Raw genomic sequence first — 23,456 nt, forward strand, 5'->3', positions numbered from 1 at the left:
TCGCCTGATGTCATGCAGCCCACATAAGATAACTGTCACGCGTTTCCTTCTTCCTGACAATATTCTCGGCCGCACTCTGCAGGGCCAATGAAGATGCTCCTGCAGCGTTTTCTATGGGAAGTGTTTGATCACCCACAATATAGCCCGCAATTGACTGCCCCTGGGTTTCATAACTGCTCACATGAACCATTTGCTGTGGAGACAACACTTTAGCACAGATAGCGAGCTGTAGACCAGCGAAGAGAATTGGCGGAAAGCACAGGCCGCTACCTTCTATGACAAGGAAATTAGATAGTTGGTACAACGCTACGACAAATGTGTAAGTCGGAGCGGCGCCTATGTATGTAATTAGCTGGAAGGTGTAACTAACTGTTGCAAATGAAACATTCTTGATTTTCACAAAGGTTTCCATTTCGCGACCAATCTGACAGCAGTTTCCAAATCGCCCTCGTACTTTTTCTTATCTTCCCTCCCAGGGGAATCTCATCCGTAAAGGTTTCATCCATAACGTGTGCGATTTTTCTTCTTTCTTTTTCTGATAGTCACCTATCAGGTACTCGGAGACTTTCGTCATCTAGCCGGCCGGTGTGGCTGTGCGGTTCTAGGCGCTTTAGTCTCGAACCGCGTGGTCGCTACGGTCGCAGGTTCTAATCCTGCCTCGGGCATGGATGTGTGTGATGTCCTTAGGTTAGTTAGGTTTAATTAGTTCTAAGTTCTAGGCGACTGATGACCTCAGAAGTTAAGTCGCATAGTGCTCAGAGCCATTTGAACCACTTTTTTCCTCATCTGATTATTTTTGTCCTGTATATCGTGCATCCACGGTTTACTATAACCTTCTGTACACTTTTGGATTGATTTCTTTTCTTTAGTATAGATGCACTTACGTTTCAGGTTTTAAGCAAACGCCGGCCGAAGTGGCCGTGCGGTTAAAGGCGCTGCAGTCTGGAACCGCAAGACCGCCACGGTCGCAGCTTCGAATCCTGCCTCGGGCATGGATGTTTGTGATGTCCTTAGGTTAGTTAGGTTTAACTAGTTCTAAGTTCTAGGGGACTAATGACCTCAGCAGTTGAGTCCCATAGTGCTCAGAGCCATTTGAACCATTTTTAAGCAAACGCATTCTGTGAAAGACCCAGAGAAGCTATCTTTAATAAAGACCTTGCAGAGTGAACTTTATGTGAAATTTACTGCCGTCTGCTGTACACTTCTGGCCCGGGCACAGTTTAGATTTCAACAAAACACAGTCATCAGACAAATTATCCGTAGTAAGGACCTACTGAATGAACAGTATATCAAATGCAGTAACGAAACATCCTCTTTTTCTTTTTTACAGCTGTTCAACAGGATTCGAATTGCCAAATACACACAATACATTAACTTAACAAAACTGATATTCTAATGTACAGGGTTACTCACGCAAGGGTTTCAGAAGACGACTGCAGGGAATCTACAAGACGACATATATCAGTGCATAGAGCTCCTCTCAAAGTTCTCAACACACATTACAGGTGCTCAGTATGGTCAACCTTTATTATGTGGGAATGTCAGTTCAAATGGTTCAAATGGCTCTGAGCACTATGGGACTCAACTGCTGAGGTCATTAGTCCCCTAGAACTTAGAACTAGTTAAACCTAACTAACCTAAGGACATCACAAACATCCATGCCCGAGGCAGGATTCGAACCTGCGACCGTAGCGGTCTTGCGGTTCCAGACTGCAGCGCCTTTAACCGCACGGCCACTTCGGCCGGCGGGGAATGTCAGTCCCCTTCTTCTTTTGCTACTGCCTTGGTCCCACATAGTGTGCAGGGTCAAGTATGGATTTGGCACGGTGAAGTTTTAATGGGTGGCCGGTTGCCCTTCCTGCCGCCACCCCATACCCCCCTGGGACGGAATGAGTGTACCCCAGCTGTCTTCGTCTAGTGTAAATCATGAAAGAGTGCGAATGTGTTTCAAATGTCTGCGAGCCGTGTAACTGGGGCAGAACGTGTGCACCAGCCCGGTATTCCCCTGGCAGCATGTGGAAAACCGCCTAAAAACCACATCCAGGCTGGCCGATATACCGGCCCTCGTCGTTAATCCGCCAGGCGGATTCGATCCGGGGCCGGCGCGCCTAACCGAGTCCAGGAAGCAGCTCGTTAGCGCTCTTTTTTTAATTTTTTTAATTTAATTTATTTTTTATTTATATAGATATCAATGTGCGAACAGTCACAGTTAATCATGCCTGGAAAACTAAAACAGAATGAGGACACAACGCTCTCGGCGGCGGGGCCATGTGGGAACGTCAATACGTGTGTGCAACTGACTGAAACCACCCACACAAATTGCTCTGCGCTTTGGAGATCTGTTCACTAAGTTGCCTGTCTGAAGGCGCGAACTAATTCGATGCGACAATACGGACCGAATGATTTGGCTACATGTTCTGAAACTCCTGGATGCTAGTGGAACTACTCCACGGCGCGTATTACTAATGGAAACGCTCTATCCCCTGATACTTGTCATTTTTCGATATATCTCGTAGTTTTTTCGATGTTGCCTTCTGAAAGCCGTGACGTACTTATTAATAACACCGGATATACAGGATTCCAGCAACATTCATTCCGTAGACTCATGCTGAGCAGATGCCATAAGAGGTGGAATAAGGCACATTTAAAATCCACACTCATGAGCACAGCAAGAGTCGATGCTACGTTCTTCAGTTTAAGGAGCTGTAACGCAAATTGGAAATTGCATAGTCCGACACCGAAAAGTTACGAGCATTGCTTCTACAGCAAAATACATCCTTCTAAGCGAACTGCCACTGGCAGAAGATCTCGATTCTATATCTTCAACGGTACAGGAAATATTGTAGCTGACTCAGTCTGTGTGCACTGAGAGGAGAGTGGTGGGGTCATGACTCAACACGCATAGAGGAGGTAGATGCTCTGGTTAGCAGAAGCATCAAGTTCCCAGCCGTTGCAGCCTCCTGGCGCTGACAGTCTTTCTGTCGGTAGATTGAGCTTTCAGATATTTCAACGCTTCGCCTAACAACCATAATTGGGAGCGAAAATGGGAGCCGCAAGGAAGATAAGATGGTGCGCTGTGTTTGGAAACAGTTACTCAGCCGTGAGGTGTTTACGAACGACAGCGCACCTCCGCCGGCCGTTACCCATTCACATGCGGAGACAGCCAGCGGGGCCCGGGGAAAGGGGGGGGGGGGGGGGGAATTTATGTCGCGGCGCGTGCAGCCTCCACTATGGAATGATATTTTCCTTTCGGGAGGTTGCAGGGGTTAGGGGCCGGAGCGACGACTCGCTGATGGTAAAGTTATCGTCGACGGCGGCGGTTACATTCGGCAGGCAGTACATTAGCATAAATCAGAGCAGCCGCCGCGAGGCGGGAGACGCCTGCAGGATATTACTGGCGCCGTAATATGGCGGTATGGTGGGATCCCGGGATCAGGCCGGGATAAGCTATGCGGGCGCGCTGCACCGCCGCTCCCGCGGGGAATACGCGACGGTCTGAGTATACGGTATACGACCCGCGGGGGCGAGTTACGCGACGCGTCTCTGGGCCCACTAAATCCTGTCGGCGTTCCGCGGCCGCCAACGATGACCTGCTGCAGTCGCTGGCGGCGGCGTCGTCGAAGTCTCTTCTGATGGCGCGGCTTTGAAAGATCCGTCAGAAGCAAATGCACGGCTCGGTTAGTCACAGTTCATTATATATCTCTCCTACCCCCTCCCCAGCCCCACTTCCAACATAGCACACATAGCACAGATGTCTACGTTTATAATAGAAAAAAACACACACACACACACACACACAGGGTGATTCAACTGCCCTAACGTTGTTGTTTCAGGCAGCTTGCTATGTTATTTCTGGCCTACATAAGCCCTGTGTGAGATTTTCATATTCTCTCGTCCGTTACGCGCGAACTGTTAGTCCTACAGAACAAAATGAACAGCACTTTTTCACCGAGCGAGGTGGCGTAGTGGTTAAACACTGGACTCGCATTCGGGAGGACAACGGTTCAATCCCGCGTCCGGCCATCCTGATTTAGGTTTTCCGTGATTTCCCTAAATCGCTCCAGGCAAATGCCTGGATGGTTCCTTTGAAAGGGCACGGCCGACTTCCTTCCCAGTCCTTCCCTAATCCGATGAGACCGATGACCTCGCTGTCTGGTCTCCTTCCCAAACAACCCAACCCCCCCCCCCCCCCCCCCCAAGCACTTCTTCGTAGGAAATTTAATTTAGTTGAATTTTGTATTGGGACTCGTTTTCGCTAGAGGCCGTAGTTTTCGAGTTATTCAAGAAAAACGTACAAAGGTGACCTTCAAAATCACTCACACTCCCACACTCAGCTCACACCGGTCACAATTTCTAGTATGTCGTTCATGGCACTCCTTCCTACCACGGTACAAATACCTACGTCTGCACGAATTATTTCCCACATTCGACCCTTTTTGGTCATCACTGACTGGACTTATTACGCCACCGGCTTAATCGAGCTCTTGCAGCCGCGCGGGATTAGCCGAGCGGTTTGGGGCGCTACAGTCGTGGACTGTGCGGCTGGTCCCGGCGGAGGTTCGAGTCCTCCTTCGGGCATGGGTGTGTGTGTTCGTCCTTTGGATAATTTAGGTTAAAGTAGTGTGTAAGCTTAGGGACTTATGATCTTAGTAGTTAAGTCTCATAAGATTTCACACACATTTGCAAATTGTAAAATTGACGCTCGTGTAAATTTTACCGAACAGTTTTGCAAAGTTAAACAGTATAAAATGAACAGTTACATAGTTGTATTCATCAGCCCTTCTGACTACGAAACTACCGTGCTGTTATAGTTAAATCTGCATCGAATTGTCAACGTAATTTGTTTTAGCGAAACATTTACTAAAGTTGTTTATCATTTATTTCCCTCACGGGCATGTTTAAAATAATAATGTTAACATAGTAGCCGACTATATGGTGGTGGCGTAATCAATGGAGACCAAAAAAGGTCGAATATGAGGAAAGTTCGCGTAGTTGGACATTTTTGTACAGTGGTAGGACGGAGTGCCGTGAACAACATACGGGAAATACTCACTGTTGAGGGATACATGTGAGAAAGGAGGTGCGTTTGAAGGTCAGTTTTGTACGTTTTTCTTGAATAATTCGAAAACCGTGGTCTCCAGCGAAAATGTCTCCCAGTACAAAATTTAACTACATTAAATTTCCTACGAAAAGTTTCGCTCATGTGTTCTGTAAGACTAATAGCTTACGCGTAGCGACCGTGCGAATATCGGATCTCGCGCATGGTTTACGAAGGCCTGGTATAACATGGCGGGTTGCATAAAGCGACAGCGGTAGGGGCAGCTGAATCACCCTCTATTAAATATTTTAATATTGTAACAATCAGGGATATATTTCGGAGCTGTTTGAAATTAGAGAGTGTGTGACAAGAAGACAGACTCTCGCCACTAACTTACAATTGTGTATAAGAATGAATACAGTCAAAAACTGAAAATAGACATGGACTTATGCGAGAAAGAAGATAAATAATTACAATGTAACACATGTAATGGCAGTTATTTGGGGCAAAAAGGTAGAACGTTCGATGCTAGATACGAGGAATACGTGAGAGCCTGGAAGTATGAGACAAATCCCTCCACATTTGCAGAGTCTCTCAGAGAACATCATCACCACAAGCCAACCTCTAGAGATGACATGAAAATAATCAGATAGACAATAGAAGGCACTTTCTAATCTAGCAAAAAAAAAATCATCGTGTGCAAAAAAACAAAACTCTTTTGAATGACCAAGTTTACACGACAAACAAGTCACGTTAATAGATAAAATAGTGCAGTAACGCCCCAAAAGATGGTCATCAGAATAATGCCTCAAAACCCCTTTCCCCTTCACTCTTCCGTAGTACCCTCGAAATAACCTCTAAACCATAAATGCAAGCATCCAGACACCTAGAACTCTCTATCTACTCCCTGGCGCCAGCTATTAGATCCACATTCAAATTCCTGCAACTCCCTCCAGTGTCTAGCCACAATTACACCCCCTCTCTCCCCAAAATTTGTTAACATAACGATAACATATCTGAAGCAAATAAAATGTAAGCACACACACATACACGCATGCAAGCGCGCACACACACACACACAAAAGCACAGACAGTTACATGCAGATAATACAAATGAATAGTCGTTAGGTTTTCACAATTTGCTTCGTTAGATTGGCAACGCTTACGCAAAGAAATAAAAGAAGACACACCAAGCGAACACACAGTTAAACAGAAATCATTCATAATTCTCGTATGAAAAATCTGCAGTTAGTGACAGACGAGTAATATTGTTCCACAGCAGTTAGCTTACCAAGTATGAGGTCCGCCCCGGTAGCTGAGTGGTCAGCGTGACAGAATGTCAATCCTAAGGGCCCGGGTTCGATTCCCGGCTGGGTCGGAGATTTTCTCCGCTCAGGGACTGGGTGTTGTGTTGTCCTAATCATCATCATTTCATCCTCATCGACGCGCAGGTCGCCGAAGTGGCGTCAAATCGAAAGACCTGCACCAGGCGAACGGTCTACCCGACGGGAGGCCCTAGCCACACGACATTTCCATTTTTACCAAGTATGAAAGCCGGCCGCGGTGGTCTAGCGGTTCTAGACGCGCAGTTCGGAACCGCGCGACTGCTACGTCGCAGGTTCGAATCCTGCCTCGGGCATGGATGTGTGTGATGTCCTTAGGTTAGTTAGGTTTAAGTAGTTCTAAGTTCTAGGGGACTGATGACCACAGATGTTAATTCCCATAGTGCTCAGAGCCAACCAAGTATGAAAACTACAAAACAAAAAGATCGTGATGTGAGACTATGTCAATGTTTTGTACGTGAGGTGACAGTGTGATGTCTAATCCATGACCATATGAGAGGAAACACAGATTTAGGCCAGAAAAACCAATAACTGTACGTGAGAATTTATTAATGTAAAAAGTTTGACATGAACTGTTTTCCAATGAGTAAATATCGCCTATAAACACAAAACTGTTTTATTCCAGATAAATCTAGCTTGCAGCAAGAAAAAGGTGTTTCAATTTATAAACTGAAAAATTATTCTCATAGTGGTGCAAACTGTAATTGGAGTTTAAAATTGACAATCCAATCAAACCAAGAAGAAGCAACATTAGGACAGACGCTTAGCCTTTGCAGAAGAATCGGCGATCCCATATCAACCCAAAGACAAATAAAAATTCTTAAATACACAACAGAAAGAGTAGATCCCCAAACATCAATTGAGAAACAAACTTGTAGCAAAAATTTGGCACCCAAGGTTCTAAAAACTAAGTAGGGGTAATCGTGAGAACTTCAATATTTATGCAAAACCATTCAGGGGACTGGCCTGAAGAAGATGAAGTACGAAATTTGTACCCGCATAATGGAAACAGCCTTCGGACTTCAGCATCCATAACAAAGAATGCACCTCAAATTACGCATATCTATGACACTTCAACACAGTAGTCAAACCATGGTGTTGAGATGGAGCTGCAATGCTCATTTTAAACATAAATAGAGGTACTCAAGAAATCCGAGAGAGAGAGAAAGAGAGAGAACGAAAAGTAGACTTATCAGGAAAGCTGTAGTGGACCTACAGCTTTTCTGATAAGTCTACTTTTCGTTCTCTCTCTCTCTCTCTCTCTCTCTCGGATTTCTTGAGTACCTCTATTTATGTTTAAAATGAGCATTTCAGCTGCATTATACTGGTGAAAAAGCATACATGCAAATAACGGATAAAGAAATTTCGAAGCGTATCAAAATTTATCCCCATTCGAAAAAGCCGGCTACAGTTCTACGAACATTTTAAAAGAATGGAACCAATCACATTAAAAAAATAAAAAACAGGTTAAGGATTTCTAAAAGCCAGAACTGAAAGAAAAAACATACATACAAATAACGGATAAAGAAATTTCGAAGTGTATCAAAATTTATCCCCATTCGAAAAAGCCGGCTACAGTTCTACGATCATTTTAAAAGAATGGAATCAATCACATTAAAAAAATAAAAAACAGGTTGAGGATTTCTAAAAGCCAGAACTGAAACAGTATACTGGGGTGACTTATGTAAGCATGAGAAAGTAACTCCCAAAGTTTGTCCAAGTAATTCTGATACACATTTCTGTCGTCATGAACCAAGGTGAAAAAATAGAAACCGAGTTCCGAATCTGAGGGAACCGTTCCTAAGCAGCAGATTGTAAACAAAATATTGTGTAATGTGTATCTGTGACTAGTACTGTCTTGTCAAAGTCAAGTCAAATCCCACTTTGTGCTTCTCCATGGTGAAAGAAAAGAAAACAAGTTACAAGATGTTACGAATCAGTTAAGTCTGTGTAGGAATATACTGATTTGTTATGCTGTGTATTATCTAAATAGCTTTTTATAAAACATGAGAAGAAGGAAGTGCCCCAGATGGTGCGAAATATTTTCAAATCTTTCTTATTGTCTTTCACTATTGTAAGCCACAAAAGACACTGTGATCATGCGGGTTTTGTTATAGCTCTAAATAGCAATTTTATGATAACTGAATTGATGACAACCAATAATAAAGGATTATAGAAAAAAACATAAATCACATTCTCCTCTGGGAACTCAATTTGGAATCCCTGGAGGGAAGGAGAGGTTATTTTCGGGGAACACAATTAAGACAATTTAGAGAACAGGCGTTTGTAGCTGACTGTAGAACGATTCTACTGCCGCCAATATACATTTCGCATAAGGACCACGAAGATAAGATACGAGAAATTAGAGCTCTTACGGAGGCCGAGGGCACAGAAAATTCTACAAAGTATTTGTATGCGTAGTATACAAAAAAAATTTGAAATTCCATTTTGCTATCTCACGAGAATTCTGAAACCTTACGGACTTTGACTTCAGTTTCCTCAAAACATCTAAAATGGTACTTATACCTCTTTGCTTGTGACCCACTCAATTATAATATAACATTTAATAATAATAATAATAATAATTGTTGTATTAGTATAACCAGAAAATAGTAAAAATTATGTACCTATAACAGAAAATATAAAATATGTAACATTTTAGATATCGCCTGCTACGGGCAGTGACACAAGTCAGCGGCTTTACTTTGTAAAACATCTGTACTCCCATATACACTAGGCTCTCATTTTTTTCTCTGGACATATTGTCCTAGAATTTGATTAAAGATATTTCCAATTCCTCGACTCTAAGCAAAGCTTCCGAACGTTTCACAGGGTCGTAAGGCAAATGCTGGCACTGGAAATCCTGTCCCAAATATACTCAAGTGGGGGACTACTTTTGCCGCATTATGCTCGACAGGTATTTAGCTAGTAAGTCGCTCAATACACAATGGACTTATACTCGAACGACCCGCTCTAGAAAAAGAATGAAAAGTACAGAAAAAAGAACAGTTAGCGGTGTAGCCGATCAGTAACGAAGGGGAACGTGGAAAATAACAGAATGGAACCAGATAAGACTTTGTTTTCGATGTATGTAGAGGCAGCTGCTACAAATTAAATAATTAGCCATTATCTTCCGGTTACACTTGTTGTCTTTAAGCATAGAGTAGTACCGTAAAATGCAAGACGTAACTTTCATCGCGAAATCGTGGCAGCAGCAAATGTAAAATGCATAAGCGCTGGAAACTGTGCGAGCTTCCGCAAGGCCGTGAGAGATGCGATAGGTCGGCCGTGAGCGCAACTCGCCTAGGGTTCGCGCCCGATGGTATCGCCTCGCAGCGGTGCGGTCGCTCGGGGCGAGAAACTCGGCCAGCGGCTTTTGTTTGACACTTTGACCGCGCGATGCAATCTGCACAGCACCTTACGCCCGCTCGTGCTTGTCCTTTTCTACTCCACAGCGACTGTGCCGTCTCCTCCCCCCCCCCCCCCTCTCTCTCTCTCTCCTGTTCACACCCCTCTTTTTTCTCGCCACTTTCCATACCATCCACACTGCCTTGCAGAGCTAAGAGCTAAGTGTCGCAACAGTCAAGTCACTGTAGTACGATGAAGTGCTTAATTATGAAAGGTACGTATCGTGTGGATGTAATTAAAGTGCAGCTACTCAATGTGGGCTGTAATTATCGTATAGCAGTGAAACTTGGTAGATATGCTAACGCATTAATGCAGAACCAACTTACGCTGAAAAAAAAAAAAATAGTTCCAATTTTGGCCACCAGGCCCAAATCTGTCACTGTACAGCATCTCGTCGGCGTGTCCAGAGCTCATATCGAACAAATTGTGTAAGCGGCGGCTACTAATAAAATCAACATTATGCCTTTCTCACTTGTTTTACCTTTTCTGTGAATGTTCTGATTCCAACCCATTATGTGTGGAAACATTTCTATACGTCTTCCTTATATTCACAGTGTCAGATCTGCATCTTGTGGCCAGAACAGGAACTAAATTTTTTCCAGTTTAAATCGATTCTGCATTAATGTATTAGAATATCTACCAAGTTTCGCCGACATACGATAATTACAGCCCAAATTGGACCTCTGTGAGTAGCTGCACTTCTTTCTGTGCTTCATATTTATTAAATTAATCTTAGTCCTCAATACGAGTCCACAACCATTATGATGTATTCTCTTTCGCATAATATAAGGCGCGATCAAAAGGTTCCGTTTGAGGGCGTCATTTCAGCATATAGGGAACCTAGCGTGAGTCCGATGCGGGTATATAAGCACCAACGTGTAGCATAGGGTAGGTGTGGCTTTCAACGGAAACGTTTTGATTGCCCTTTGTATGTTAACATAAATTCAGTCACAAAAAAATTCCCAAATGTCGAAAATTCGGTACTGTCATTAAAAAAGTCCTCATTCGAACTTCAATAAATTGAATTTTTGGACATATCGAACGTGTTGTCTTGGTCATTTAAAAACCTCAACAGATCGAAGAAATCATATGCTTTTCTTACATACGATAAATCGAAGAGATTTTCACGACAGACTAAACCGCAAACACTCTATAATTCGAAATCAGCTGCTATCTCACAATCGGTAATTCGAATTGTTCAGATAATAGTTTCGTCATTCAACTCTTTGCGACACTCGTTTGTTTATTCAAAAATTAGGCAGCTTATAAATAAGTTACACGAATCGCTTCAAAAAAGAAAAAGCGACTTATTGGGCATGGAGAATGGAGCAAAAAAAAGTAAAGGGTTTCGATATTCCGTTATCCTTGCTGTCGACAACCATGAAGCAAAAAGATATCGACAGCCATGAAGCGGGAAGATGAGATTGCTTAAAAGTATCATAAGGAGAGAGAAAGCGAAATCGAGTAGGTGACTTCCCGCATCTTGAAGAATGCTTATTGAAATGGTTTAGTCAATGTATAGGCCACAACATATCTGTCGGATGTTACGCAGTAAAAATAGCCCTCATGTCATTCGCTGTTACTCTCGGCTTTGAAGACTCCACCGCATGTGAGACGTGGCTCACTAACTTTTAAAAATAAACGATATAACTTCCTTTTAAAAGAGTTGTGGAGGAAATGCGAGCGGTTATGACAAATTCGATTTGGCACGGAAAAGTGACCGAAGTTAATGGTTCAAATGGCTCTGAGCACTATGGGACTTAACTTCTGAGGTCATCAGTCCCCTATAACTTAGAACTACTTAAACCTAACTAACCAAAGGACATCACACACATCCATGCCCGAGGCAGGATTCGAACCTGCGACCGTAGCGGTCGCGCAGCTTCAGACTGTAGCGCCTAGAACCGCTCGACCACACCGGCCGGCAACGAAGTTAATGTTTTCTTATGTATTCACGGGAATTCATGTCTGCCTTTCGTTTGAAACGTATAACAAAAAAATAAAAAAATAAAATTTATTTTGGGCTAAGCCGGCCGGTGTGGCCGAGCGGTTCTAGGCGCTTCAGCCTGGAACCGCGTGACTGCTCCGGTCGCAGGTTAGAATCCTGCCTCGGGCATGGATGTGTGTGATGTCCTTAGTTAAGTAGTTCTACGTTCTAGGGGACTGATGACCTCTGCTTTTAAGTCCAATAGTGCTCAGAGCCATTTGAACCATTTGATCAGTCAAACTTGCGTTGAATCGAAAAAATTTTTACGTTCCTTGAACTTCGAGCTATCGGGAGTCGACTGTATCGTCTTAAAAATTGCTGTCCTAAACAAAAGTAGAATGGAAACATAGTACAACTCTTCAATTACATGTCGATACCATCTTTGTACACTGATTAATTTGTGAGCTGTTCGATGCGGGACGTGTCAGCTTTGCTCGGCGCATCCTGCTGAAATGTCAACCCTACAGCAATTCTGAACAGAGTATAGATGTAACACGTCTCAGCTGCTGCTGCTGCTAACGCACATGATGGGGATAACTGAATCCCCGTTTAGCGGTGGAGTCCAAACGTGACAGTTACGCCTGCAGGCTGAAGTCTGTGGCGGTTGTCCTCGCGTGTAAGACTTGTTTGACGATGTTGTTGTGTTCAGCCGCTGCACCCGTCGTTCTAGGGCGCGAATGTTTCTCTGTTTGGGGCCGCGCAGTCCGTGCATAAAACAGCTGTGCAGCCCAGTGGAACCTTTCTCGAAGCGGAGGTAGCTCTGAGGCTCTAGGGAGGTCTACAAAAGGCTCGCGGGCGATGCAAAGCGAGACGAAGAGTTCTGTTCTGGAGTTACTGCAGACGGCGAGAGTTTCGGGGGCGCGGCTGTATAGTTTAATAGGCGCAGCAGAGGGAGGTGTGGGCAGGCGACAGCGTGCAGCGTGGCCGTGGGGGCGTGGCCAGCGCCGCGCCGCCCACCTGTCATAACTACGGCCGCGCACGCGCCACCGCCTTGACACGTGGCGCCCACGTGGACCCCGACTCGCAGCTGCCGCCACTTTTTTTGTGCGGGTTTTTCCCCCACACTGTTTAACTCGGCACTCCGCAGCTGCAACCTACTTACTTACAGCTACATCTCGAACACCAGGCTTCAGTTCTACACACGTCTCTACTTATACCAACCCCGAGCACAGCTCGGACAGCTACTTTGCGTTAAAAAGACTGCGCCCGAATATAATAGATCGGGCCGCGACTTTCTCGACGCGCGAGCCACCTATCGCTAGAAAACTGGACTCATTTCGTATGAGAACAATGTACGGACGTCTCGCAGCGAGCACCTTGAATGGTGCTGCCTTCTATAGTCAATTTCTAGAATTATTTCGAAGGAAATATCAGCGAACATAACAACTGTTGTCATGAATAGCTTCTTATTAGGTCACCTTTTTTGAGTGAGCACGAAAAAGGAAGCTCATGGGAGAGAAACTGCTCGATAACTCACCTCACACTTTTTTCTTGGGAGGATAATTACAGTTTCCATCGCCATTATTTTAAACTTTTTTGGGGAATCGAAGAACTGAAGTAAATATGAAAAATAAATCCTCAAGCTTGGCCCGCTTTTAATATGTACTACTCCTGAAGATACATAATTACATATGTGACACCGAGCGAGGTGGCGCAGTGGCTAGACACTGGACTCGCATTCGGGAGGACGACGGTTCAATCCCGCGTCCGGCCATCCTGATTTAGGTTTTCCGTGATTTCCCTAAATCGCTCCAGGCAAATGCCGGGATGGTTCCTTTCAAAGGGCACGGCCGACTTCCTTCCCCGTCCTTCCCTAATCCGATGAGACCGATGACCTCGCTGTCTGGTCTCCTTCCTCAAACCAACCAACCAACCAACATATGTGACAGTAACGCTTTAAATAACGGCATAAATGGCCGGCTTCCTAGGCCCAATATTCTTTCAAGTGGCCGGTTTCTGAAGTGTTAAACAGCGGTCACGTTATAAAGTGATACTAAGCGTCACGAACAGTAACATCAGATTCTTAAATTGTGGAATGAAGACGTCGAATTCTGGGAGTATTCTGACCACACCTACCAATTTTAAAAAATGGTTCAAATGGCTCTATGCACTATGGGACGTAACATCTAAGGTCATCAGTCTCCTAGACTTAGTACTTAAACCTAACTAACCCAAGGACGTTACACACATCCATGCCCGAGACAGGATTCGAATTTGTGACCACAGCAGCAGCGCGGTTCCGGACTGAATCGCCTAGAACCGCTCGGTCACAGCGGCCGGCCCCTGTCAATTTCCTGATTTAATAGCTAACTTTGGGAGAATACTATACTCTGAAAACTAATGGCAAAAAATTCAAGAATTTATAAGGTACGTTTTTTACACAGGATACTTTTCAGTTGCGCCTGTGAGGGCCTGCTCACGGGAATGGTCTTGAGACCTAATCGGTTGCATTCTAGCCAGGCAAGGTTGTATACGCACAGGCTGATCTACCCGCTGTTGACAACAAATCTGACACGTTTCGGACCAAGAACTGGGAAGGAACTGGAAGTTGAATAAGGGAAGACAGAAATGGAAAGATGCCCCTAGTTTTCAGACCAGTGTTAACAATGGCAATGCTTAACGAAATGCTGATAACTGTGAGTCGCACTTCGATGTTGTATTGTGTACATTATGGCGATATCAAAGTGGAGAGAGAGTCTTACTGCTATGTTTCTTGAATAAATTACGTCACAAATTTTATGAAGTTGCTTTAGAAAAATCTAAATGTTTCTCAATTGTATTCTAAACAACGTAATACTTACAAATATTAACAAATGATTACATAAAAATATTTTATCGTAATTAAATACTCTATTAGTAATGTATATTAAACAATTTATGTATTAATTTTTATTACAACATATTGTAGACGTCTTCGACACTTTAAAGAAAACGGCTGACGGCAAGTTGTAACTGCCGTTGAGGAGGGAGAGAGGGGGGGGGGGGAGGGGGGACATAGTAACGAACTTTCAACCCCAACTCTAGAAAGCCTACACTAGATCCACTACTGCCCTGAGAACCCATTCTACAGTATTGCTCGTGTGCTGGAGAACCTCATCAAATCGTTCTCCTGGAATCTGAAGTTGTGATGTAGGGATCGTGACCAAACGGTTTAGTAAACATGAAGGTGTCATGCAGATGCTCGCGGCACTCACATGGGAATCATTGCAAGAAATGCATGAGTGTTAAATTTCAGAATCAGTATTTCTGGAGTCCTGTGAAACCGTTGTACATCGCTCGCCGCATATTCTGTGTGCAAGACCACTACAGTAATCTTAAAAAGATTAGAGTACGTTTGGACACGATCAGTTTCACATTTACTTGCTACATACATCAATGGAAAGGTAAAGGGGGCGCAAATAACAAAACCGAATTTGAATTTTGTATTTACGACGCGTTTCGGAGACTTTGTTCCACATCGGTGGCAGGTCCGTTGTATAGCTTAGGCGCATCGCTCCCAAGAAACCAAAGCGGTAGCACCACTGATAAAGTTTGCAAACAATGAGTGTTCAAAGTTCAATTGCAGCGCACTCGAGGAATTTCTCAGTGAGGATGCACAGGAATGCAGGTATTTAGACTTCATTGGATTACCGGGAACAGTGCAACTGAGCTAAACACGGAAACTACCCCTTGATGTTGGATCAAAGACACCGAAAGAAAGCACCGCTGTGTCAGCCTCAGTCAATGGTGTCATCGAGATGCAAAGATTCCGAAACGCTTCTCAACCAAAAAAATTAAAATTTATTGAGAGGTTCGTTGGGTCTTTTTTTATTTATATTTCAGACAGGCAGTCACGGAAACAGGGTATCAATGACTTTTATGTGAAAAGTAGGAAGCGTCGTGACTGTCGAAAGTTATTCTAGTTTTTTTTCCTTTTCTTCTTTTATTTGAACACCTCGATTATACTTAGTATTGACTGTCATCTACGTGTCACACTGTGCAAGCTACAAGCTACAATACTAGTCTCATTTAGATGTGGCTCATAGGATATCACATCACTTCCAGAGATTTATATTAATTACAAGCACGCCCACGTCAAATAAGTACACCAGGCGCTTAGAGAGAAAATAGAACCAGACAAAGGTTTATTTTGAGCCCGAGAGTACATCCTTGTGACATATAAAAGAAAAAAGGACTGTCGCAGTGAATTTTAAATACAGGAACTCTATTTTAAAATGATCCCACCCGCCGGCCCGTATGGCAGCGCTATTTAATTTGCTGCCACATGTTTCTTCTATGACAATCGTTTCTATTCTCATGCTCATTTGTCTGTTCGTTCATGCATGTCAACTCATTGTAGTCGTCTTGCTACCACCGTCTGGCAGCTTACTTTATCTCTTGTATATCCTCAAAGAATACTTAAGTTTTCGTTGCGTTCGCCTTTTCTTTTTAGTCTCAAAAATAAATTCTGTGAACTCTTTTTGCTGTACTCGTTTTATTTCAGTGTGATGTGACTAAATAATTCATTCCGGAATATTACGCAAGTGTGAAATACTCCTGTTGGAACCGCTGACATGGTGTTAAATGGTTAAATAGCAGACGATCACGTGGACTCCGAAATTACATTTTGCTCGAATCGCTGTACTCAATTCGAAAGGAGTGGGATTCGAATCCCAATCCGACTATTCTGCGTCCGGTTTTCTATGGTTTCCTTAAATCGCTATAGCCAAGTACCTGGATGGTTCTGACAAAACTACCTTGCCGTATTTTATTCCTCATATGGTGCAACAGATCTCCCTCTTTAACGACCTCAATCAAAACTTTGAACTCTAACATTCCGTTTTCTTATTTGCGCACGAACCGCATGCTTAATAACTGAGAGTGAAGTATAAGTGATTATTTATATCTGTACAACCAATAAACTGTGACGATGGCGAAGAGAAATTTCTGGGAGAAGCTACCATAATTTGCGAACTCAATAAACTTTATTTGGTAAATATTCTCTTCTACCACAAAACCTCGTTAAGGATAAGCAATGACACGGTTGAGACAAGCGGGGAATTGTCGGATATTCAGTTCGTAGCCTTCTGGTGCTCAGCCAATGAACGATTGTAACGTATTTGAAACATGACATCTCGGCATGATCTGGATTAAAATTAGTCGTCGGTTTATTGATACATTAACGCCCATTACCTAAACTCTAAGTTAGACTGTGCTATTACAGTTCAGGACAAGTTAAGTGTAGGTAATATAAATTAGCATAAATCTAATTTTAGTTGCACAATTTGCCCTACTTTTTCCTGCTCTAGCGATCAATTCTCTCCTAAGAAAATGACTACACATCCATGCTACTGCTTTCTATTTCCGCCCATAATAACTCAGGAATCATGACAACGAACCTACCAAACTATCGTATTCGAACAATTAGTTCCGGATAAATACATGGGTTTTTTTCGTTCAGCGGGAGTAAACACTGTGTTTAAGATTTCTTTGTTATTTCAATTTAATAAAAGTACGTTTCGTCACATCATAGATTAGCTTGTTCTAATTTATAATAGTGCCATTTACGTGTCGTATAAAGGCAGTATAGTGTTAGCTCTCCAACGGTTTCTACCACCGTTAAAGAACTAATGTTGTTCATTTCTGATATGTATGAAAAAAATGATTTAACCATGATGCAAGTGCGATAGACCGCCTCTATAGCCGAATGGTTTTCGTCACTGCCTTTGGTGTGGAAGTTAGATTTCTGGCAACTCCCGACATTTTTTTCTGCGGTATGGACGTCTTGATCGGGGTCTACTCATCTTCCTAAGGCCAAACGGAGAACTTCTTGAGCAATGAAGCAACGGTATCATCTACGGCTGTGGGGATTGGCTATCACATGTCCCACGACCACAGATTGCTCCTCGCACTGTGTTGTAGGCAGTCGGAACAGGACTAGGGCCTAATCCGTGAGCGATGTTTACCAGTACGATGGCTTAGAAAAATCAACATAATTTTTAAATTGTGTCTCTCAAGATGATTATTAACAAAAAACACTGCACATGATGTTATTGGTATTTTAGATATCTTTTTAACTTAATGTTAGCCAACGGCCTTGCCGCGGTTCCCGTCACATCACCGAAGTTAAGCGCTGTCGAGCTTCGCCAGCGTTTGGACGGGTGACACTCCGGGTATGCCGAGTGCTGTTGCAAGTGGGGTGGACTCACTGCTTGTGAGTCCAACTGGGAAGCTACTTGATTGAGAGCGACCGGAAGAGCGATGTGCTGACCACATGGAGACATTCCATATCCGCATCCAACGGCGCCTATCGTGTGAGGATGACACGGCGGTCGGTGGGTACCGTTGGGCCTTGGGAAGCCTTTTCGGACGGAAATTTTTAACTTAATGTTGGACATTTCTATTTTTAAAAGCCTCTTATCGTCATGAACATTTTACTGGGGCAGCTTCGCAAACTTACGGGTTAGTGTTCGACCTGAAAGAATCACTCGCTTCAGGCTAACGATTTTTACGTCGGACATTCGACCTACCCACACTGCTGCTAATAACTCACTATGACCACCAAGTGCGCACACGTGAGAGAGCGATAGGGTCAGGTGCGTCATCAACTGTCCTCAAGTAGTGTTTTCATAGCCAATGTTGTCTTCAACGAAGTTTTTAAGATATCAGCCTTTCGAATGGTTTGATAATGTTCCTCAGTCTCTTCCAATCTATTGTTAATATTTTCATCTTTACATAACTGTTACTCTCAACATCTTTTCTAATTTGTTTCGCATATTTTAGTAATGACCTGTCCCTACTATTTTACGTCTCCATTGCTCCTTACAGCGCCTGGACAACCATTCCAGGATAGTGTTGCAGATGTCTCACTAACGTGCCCCTTCTTCCCGTATGGCCCTTCGATATATTTTTGTCCTCCCCTGCTCTTTTAGTACTTCTGTCCTCCCGAATTTCCATGGTCCATGTTTCACTTCAGTGCGTACACTTCCAGAACACATTCAGGAACTGCTTTATCACATCCGCATCAGTGTCTGATATCAGTAGAGCTGTACACAATGCATATACCTTACACTTCAGTAGCCATTAAGTATGAACGAAACAGCATTTTTTGGGAATTTCTCAACATCACAATTCACAGGAAAACTAACGGTTAAAGAATCTGGAATAGGATCAAAACAGTTTCAAACGAGAACGGAAACTAAACTTTTTAAATGAACTGTAGATGTCTGAGAAACAGAAAGATGAAACAAAAAAATATGTTGCAAAAGACTACACAATGAACGGACTGAAAAATGACTGATCGAATTTTGGCGAGAAACTGAGATTTTAGGACATTACTGAGATAATTTCACGAGAGCAATTGAAGTGGACGGGAGCACATTCTAGTGCGGTACTCATTTCCCAGGCCGGAGTTAACGCGCCGCGAGCCAGCTGCCGTATGTCAGCTTGGGACGCATCCAAATGCATCAACTTTGACACGGCGCGCGTATATCTGCCTCCGCTCTATTCCTGGCCAGTTGCGAGAATAGCGCCAGCCAGTGCTAAAATCCAGGAATCCGTATAGAAATAAAAGGAAAGGGGACTAGAATGCTATGCTCTCGCAGTTATCTCTCTCTCTATCTGTGTGTGTGTGTGTGTGTGTGTGTGTGTGTGTGTGTGTGTGTCAGAGAGGGGCGGGGGGGGGGGGGGAAGGAAGGAAGGAGGGAGGGAGGGTGGAAGGGAGAGAGAGAGAGAGAGAGAGAGAGAGAGAGAGAGCTGCGTCTCTTCTGAATCGGCGATGCTTTCTTTTCCCTCTCCTGTTCCCTGCCTCTCTTTTCCTCCTGAAAAAATCTTTGTTTATGTTAACCGAGAGCTTCCTGCTGAGACGTGCCTTTCATCTCACATCCTTTCGCCACCCACCGCGGCGCAGTCGCCGCGCCCTTCTCATACTGTCAAAGACTCCAGCTGCTGAAAAATAAGACGGGAAGGTTTGGTGGGAATCGGGATGGCTCCACCGGACGAGCAAAGAGAGGCGAGAGGAAGTGAAGAACTGGTAATGGCTTTAAACGGTGCTGGAAACTAAACCTCTTCTTTTATTTTTTTGGGGAAAGACAGAAAAAGGGAGTGGGACCAGTGGAGAGGGGTGTTGCATGTAAAGTGAATGAGGACATTTGGAGAAAAAAATATTGAGCTCAACACGCTGTGTCTAAGACCACACGAGGGGAGGAGTTGGGCCCCCTGAAGGTTTTCTCGATTTCTCCCTATCTGTCTGTGAGGTAATGGGCCCTTTATGTTAGCGGAACGCCTCTCAACAAGCAGCATCCATTATTTTTTCTGTGCTCTTAAAAATAGTTCCGAGTACTACTACGGCGACGCTCATCTCAGCATTTCAGTCCTGTCTGCACTGTCACGCCGTCCTCCTCCCTCCATCTCTTTAGCTACTACTTTTCCAGTATCGCCGCCATAAAGTTATGCGGAGATCCCACCGAAAGCTCAATTCCGGAGTGATACCTTGCGGCGGCCGGGGGAGGCCTCGACTATTTCCGTCTTCGCAGAAAGGGAAACAAAAGCGCAGCGACGAGGCGACACGCCTGGGGCCCCGAAGTCTTCCGGCGCCTCACGAACAGCGGCGGAGCAGGGCATCGACGGCTCCGTTTACGCACTGACTGCGAAAACCGCGACGATTGCGATTCGGAGAGCTCGAAACAAAAAAAGAGAGCGAAAAACCGCGGGAGGGAAAAAAAACAACAGCAACAGGGGCGACGAATCTAAATATCGCTACACAAAGAAAGCGGCGGCCAGGTAGCGGCACGCGCCGCGGCAAATGAGACATTCCTGGGTGCAATATATTTTTAACGCTGGAATAAAAACAAGCGGGCCATCGGCGAAAACAAAAGCGCTGTCCTCTCAGTTCCGTCGTATATAGTGGCACAAATATAAAGTTGTTCTCTCGCTTGTCATCTGCCGGTACGGTCCCGGAGGCTGTTGACGCAAACGCCGCGACCACAGCGCTCATCGTTCCTCTGTCTCTCTCTCTCTCTCTCTCTCTCACACACACACACACACACACACACATACACACACACACACACACACACTTTTTTCAGCTTTGCAGTATGCTGTGCCGCAGCCCCATACCGTCATATCGGTAGAATGTTAGAGAAAGGGTTAGAGTTACGGGCGTACAACGTCGCGAGGGCTGATGCGCGTGGCCGCGGTGCTTTTATATGAAACACTGCACAAAGGAATTTAAAAAATTGCCGCCGCGCTGTGTGTGAGTGTGTACACTTGGGTTCCGGAGCGAAACACCGGCGCCTGTGAGGTGATGAAAAAGCAAACACGCGCCCGCCTGTGTCTATCTCTCTCGCCAGCTCCTGTCTGTCCCACCCCCGTCGCTGACAGCCCACTCCACCCTGTTCGCTGCGAGCCCGCGGCAATTCGTTTGCGCGTCTGCAGCGTGGAGGAATGCAAATATAATCACGAGGCGAGCCTTCATTAAGCACTCAGGGACGAGTGGCAGTCGGGGATCTTAAGCGGATCTGTGTGTGTGTGTGTGTGTGTGTGTGTGTGTGTGTGTGTGTGTGTGTGCGTGCGCGCGCCCCGTCTGTTTGTTTTTGGCCGCAAATTGCCTACGCGTTGCTGAGCGGACGCCTAAACACGCCGGGCATCTGCCCTACCTGAAGAGATGCATCGCTCGCGCGATCGTCATTGTCTGTTCGCTATAATAACAAGGAGGTAATTTCTGAGGGACGCAGACGCACAAATACTCGTACAGTGTGTAGTATCGAAAACATTGTAAATCGAGGAATGCAGGCGTGTTTTCTCCCGCATTCATCGCGTAACTACGAAAGAATACAACTAAACCAGCATTGCTGTTGTTTTGGTCTTCAGTCCGAAGACTGGTTTGATGCAGCTCTCCACACTGCTCTAGTCTGGTGTGTCATATCAGGCGAATGAGAGCTATCCCCGTGATTTCGTGCGTCTATAGCAATATTCTGTAGTAAGGTTTGCTTGGGTTATTTTATCTAGGCTTGTAATCATCTAATATGCGAAAAACGTGATACTTTTACATTGTGATTAATTTTTGAACTTACTACTTTGCTTATTGAACTTCAGTCCATTCTAGAGCCGATCAACCCGCCCGTGCATTTAACACTGGGGATCCAGAACTAGGTTCCACTTCGCCGATACGTATCCCTCGATACGCTTTATACGCCATCCACTACTGGCCATCTGTGAGTGGTTATTGCACACTGACGTGGAACATTGTCGGTGGTTTGATTAACGTGACTGGGCCGTGTAGGTATTACTGCTATAAGACAGATAACGGACAGTATACATTCAGGATCAGCTTCAACTTATAATAACATAAACTAACACATTGAAAATTCACTACAGAGTATGATTCTCCATAATGACAGGCTCTGTTAAACTGTAGATAGTGCATAGCAAACTCTCCAGCTACCTTATGTGAGGCAGGCGCGATCCTCAATGCTCTCGTAATAGACGTGCACGTACGGTGTGTTGCAGTGTCCGCGTGCGGCGACGAAGACGAGGGCAGTTCGTGCTCGGAGGCGGCCGTCTGCGATGAGCCTCCCGACGCCGATGCCGATGCGGACGGAGACGTGGACGCCGACGGCGAGCCCGACGCCGACTGCGACATGATGCTGCTCGACGACCGTAACAACAACGACGACGACGTCGAGCCGGAGGACGCTGTCTGCGCCGACGTGGGCGACGGTGTCGTCGGCTCCGGGGACGGAGACGCCGACACCGACGAGCCGGAGCCGGACGCCGAGCCTGAGGTACGCACTAGCGCACCTGGCGGGGAACACAGCAACATGTGCCATCCTACAGTGTCAGTTGTAGGCAACGTTAAGTCACTTAAACGAATAAGTAGGTCGCAGCTCGGCTTAAGTTTGGACCTTTCTACTGTAATAATATGCGTGACTCTTAACCAGTCTGCAGCCAAGCATTCGAATACGATATGTGCCAGAGACGCCAAGTCACATTCGGGAAGAGTGGCTATTAAACAATGTGCGTCCACGCTCTTAGACTTTCTATGGCTCCCTTAAATCACTTCTCGAAAATTCTGGGACAGTTATAGTATTTGTAGTAATGTAAACACTTTTTTTGGAATCTCCAAGCTAGTTTCTGTGGTAATTTCGCCATCAGTAGTGAGTTTTTATTTTAAAAACACTTGTAATGTACAGGGTCTCCCAGAAATGTTGCGACAAACTTCGAGGGGTTGTAGAGGGTGTCTTGAAGAACAAACCGACGATAGGAACCGGTGTCCGGAAACTTCATCCGACGACACTACAGAAAGTCGAAGATAAGGCGCTAGCCCCTGCCACTAGGCCACCGTTTTGGCAGTAAACGAGACCGGACCGTAAGCAGAACGCCTCACAATATTGTATGTTACACAGTGGTCGCGACTGGCTACTACTATCTCCAGTAGAGAAGATGATGCAATCTGTTGCGTAGAAAGGCCTTGTCTCCTAGGAATGCGATGCGCTGTTGCCTCTGGGGATGGCGGTTTAGGACACAGGTTTCCATCCGCAATTCGTCATTTCTGCTGCGACTTTTAAAACCTCCGGTGTTTTTCGGAGTGCATGAGAAAGATGAACTGCAGATGGAAACCCGTTTCTGAAGCTGTCATTCACCAATGCAACAGAGCATTGTATTTATAGCAGACAAAGCCGTTCTACGGAGCTAGCTCCAT

The 23,456-nt window shown here is 44.8% G+C and overlaps 1 protein-coding gene across 3 annotated transcripts in view; it reads left to right on the forward strand.

Moving 5' to 3' along the window:
- Positions 1-23,456, forward strand: part of LOC124616750 (homeotic protein spalt-major-like) — a 557,732-nt gene that overhangs the window by 491,549 nt on the left and 42,727 nt on the right. For all 3 annotated transcript variants that reach the window (XM_047145118.1, XM_047145119.1, XM_047145120.1), the window contains exon 3: positions 22,265-22,539. In XM_047145118.1, coding sequence (XP_047001074.1) covers positions 22,265-22,539 — 275 coding nt within the window. The remainder of the gene's footprint in view (positions 1-22,264; positions 22,540-23,456) is intronic.

The sequence above is a fragment of the Schistocerca americana genome, chromosome 5 (assembly GCF_021461395.2).
Source record: "Schistocerca americana isolate TAMUIC-IGC-003095 chromosome 5, iqSchAmer2.1, whole genome shotgun sequence".
In the NCBI taxonomy this organism is placed as follows: domain Eukaryota; kingdom Metazoa; phylum Arthropoda; class Insecta; order Orthoptera; family Acrididae; genus Schistocerca; species Schistocerca americana.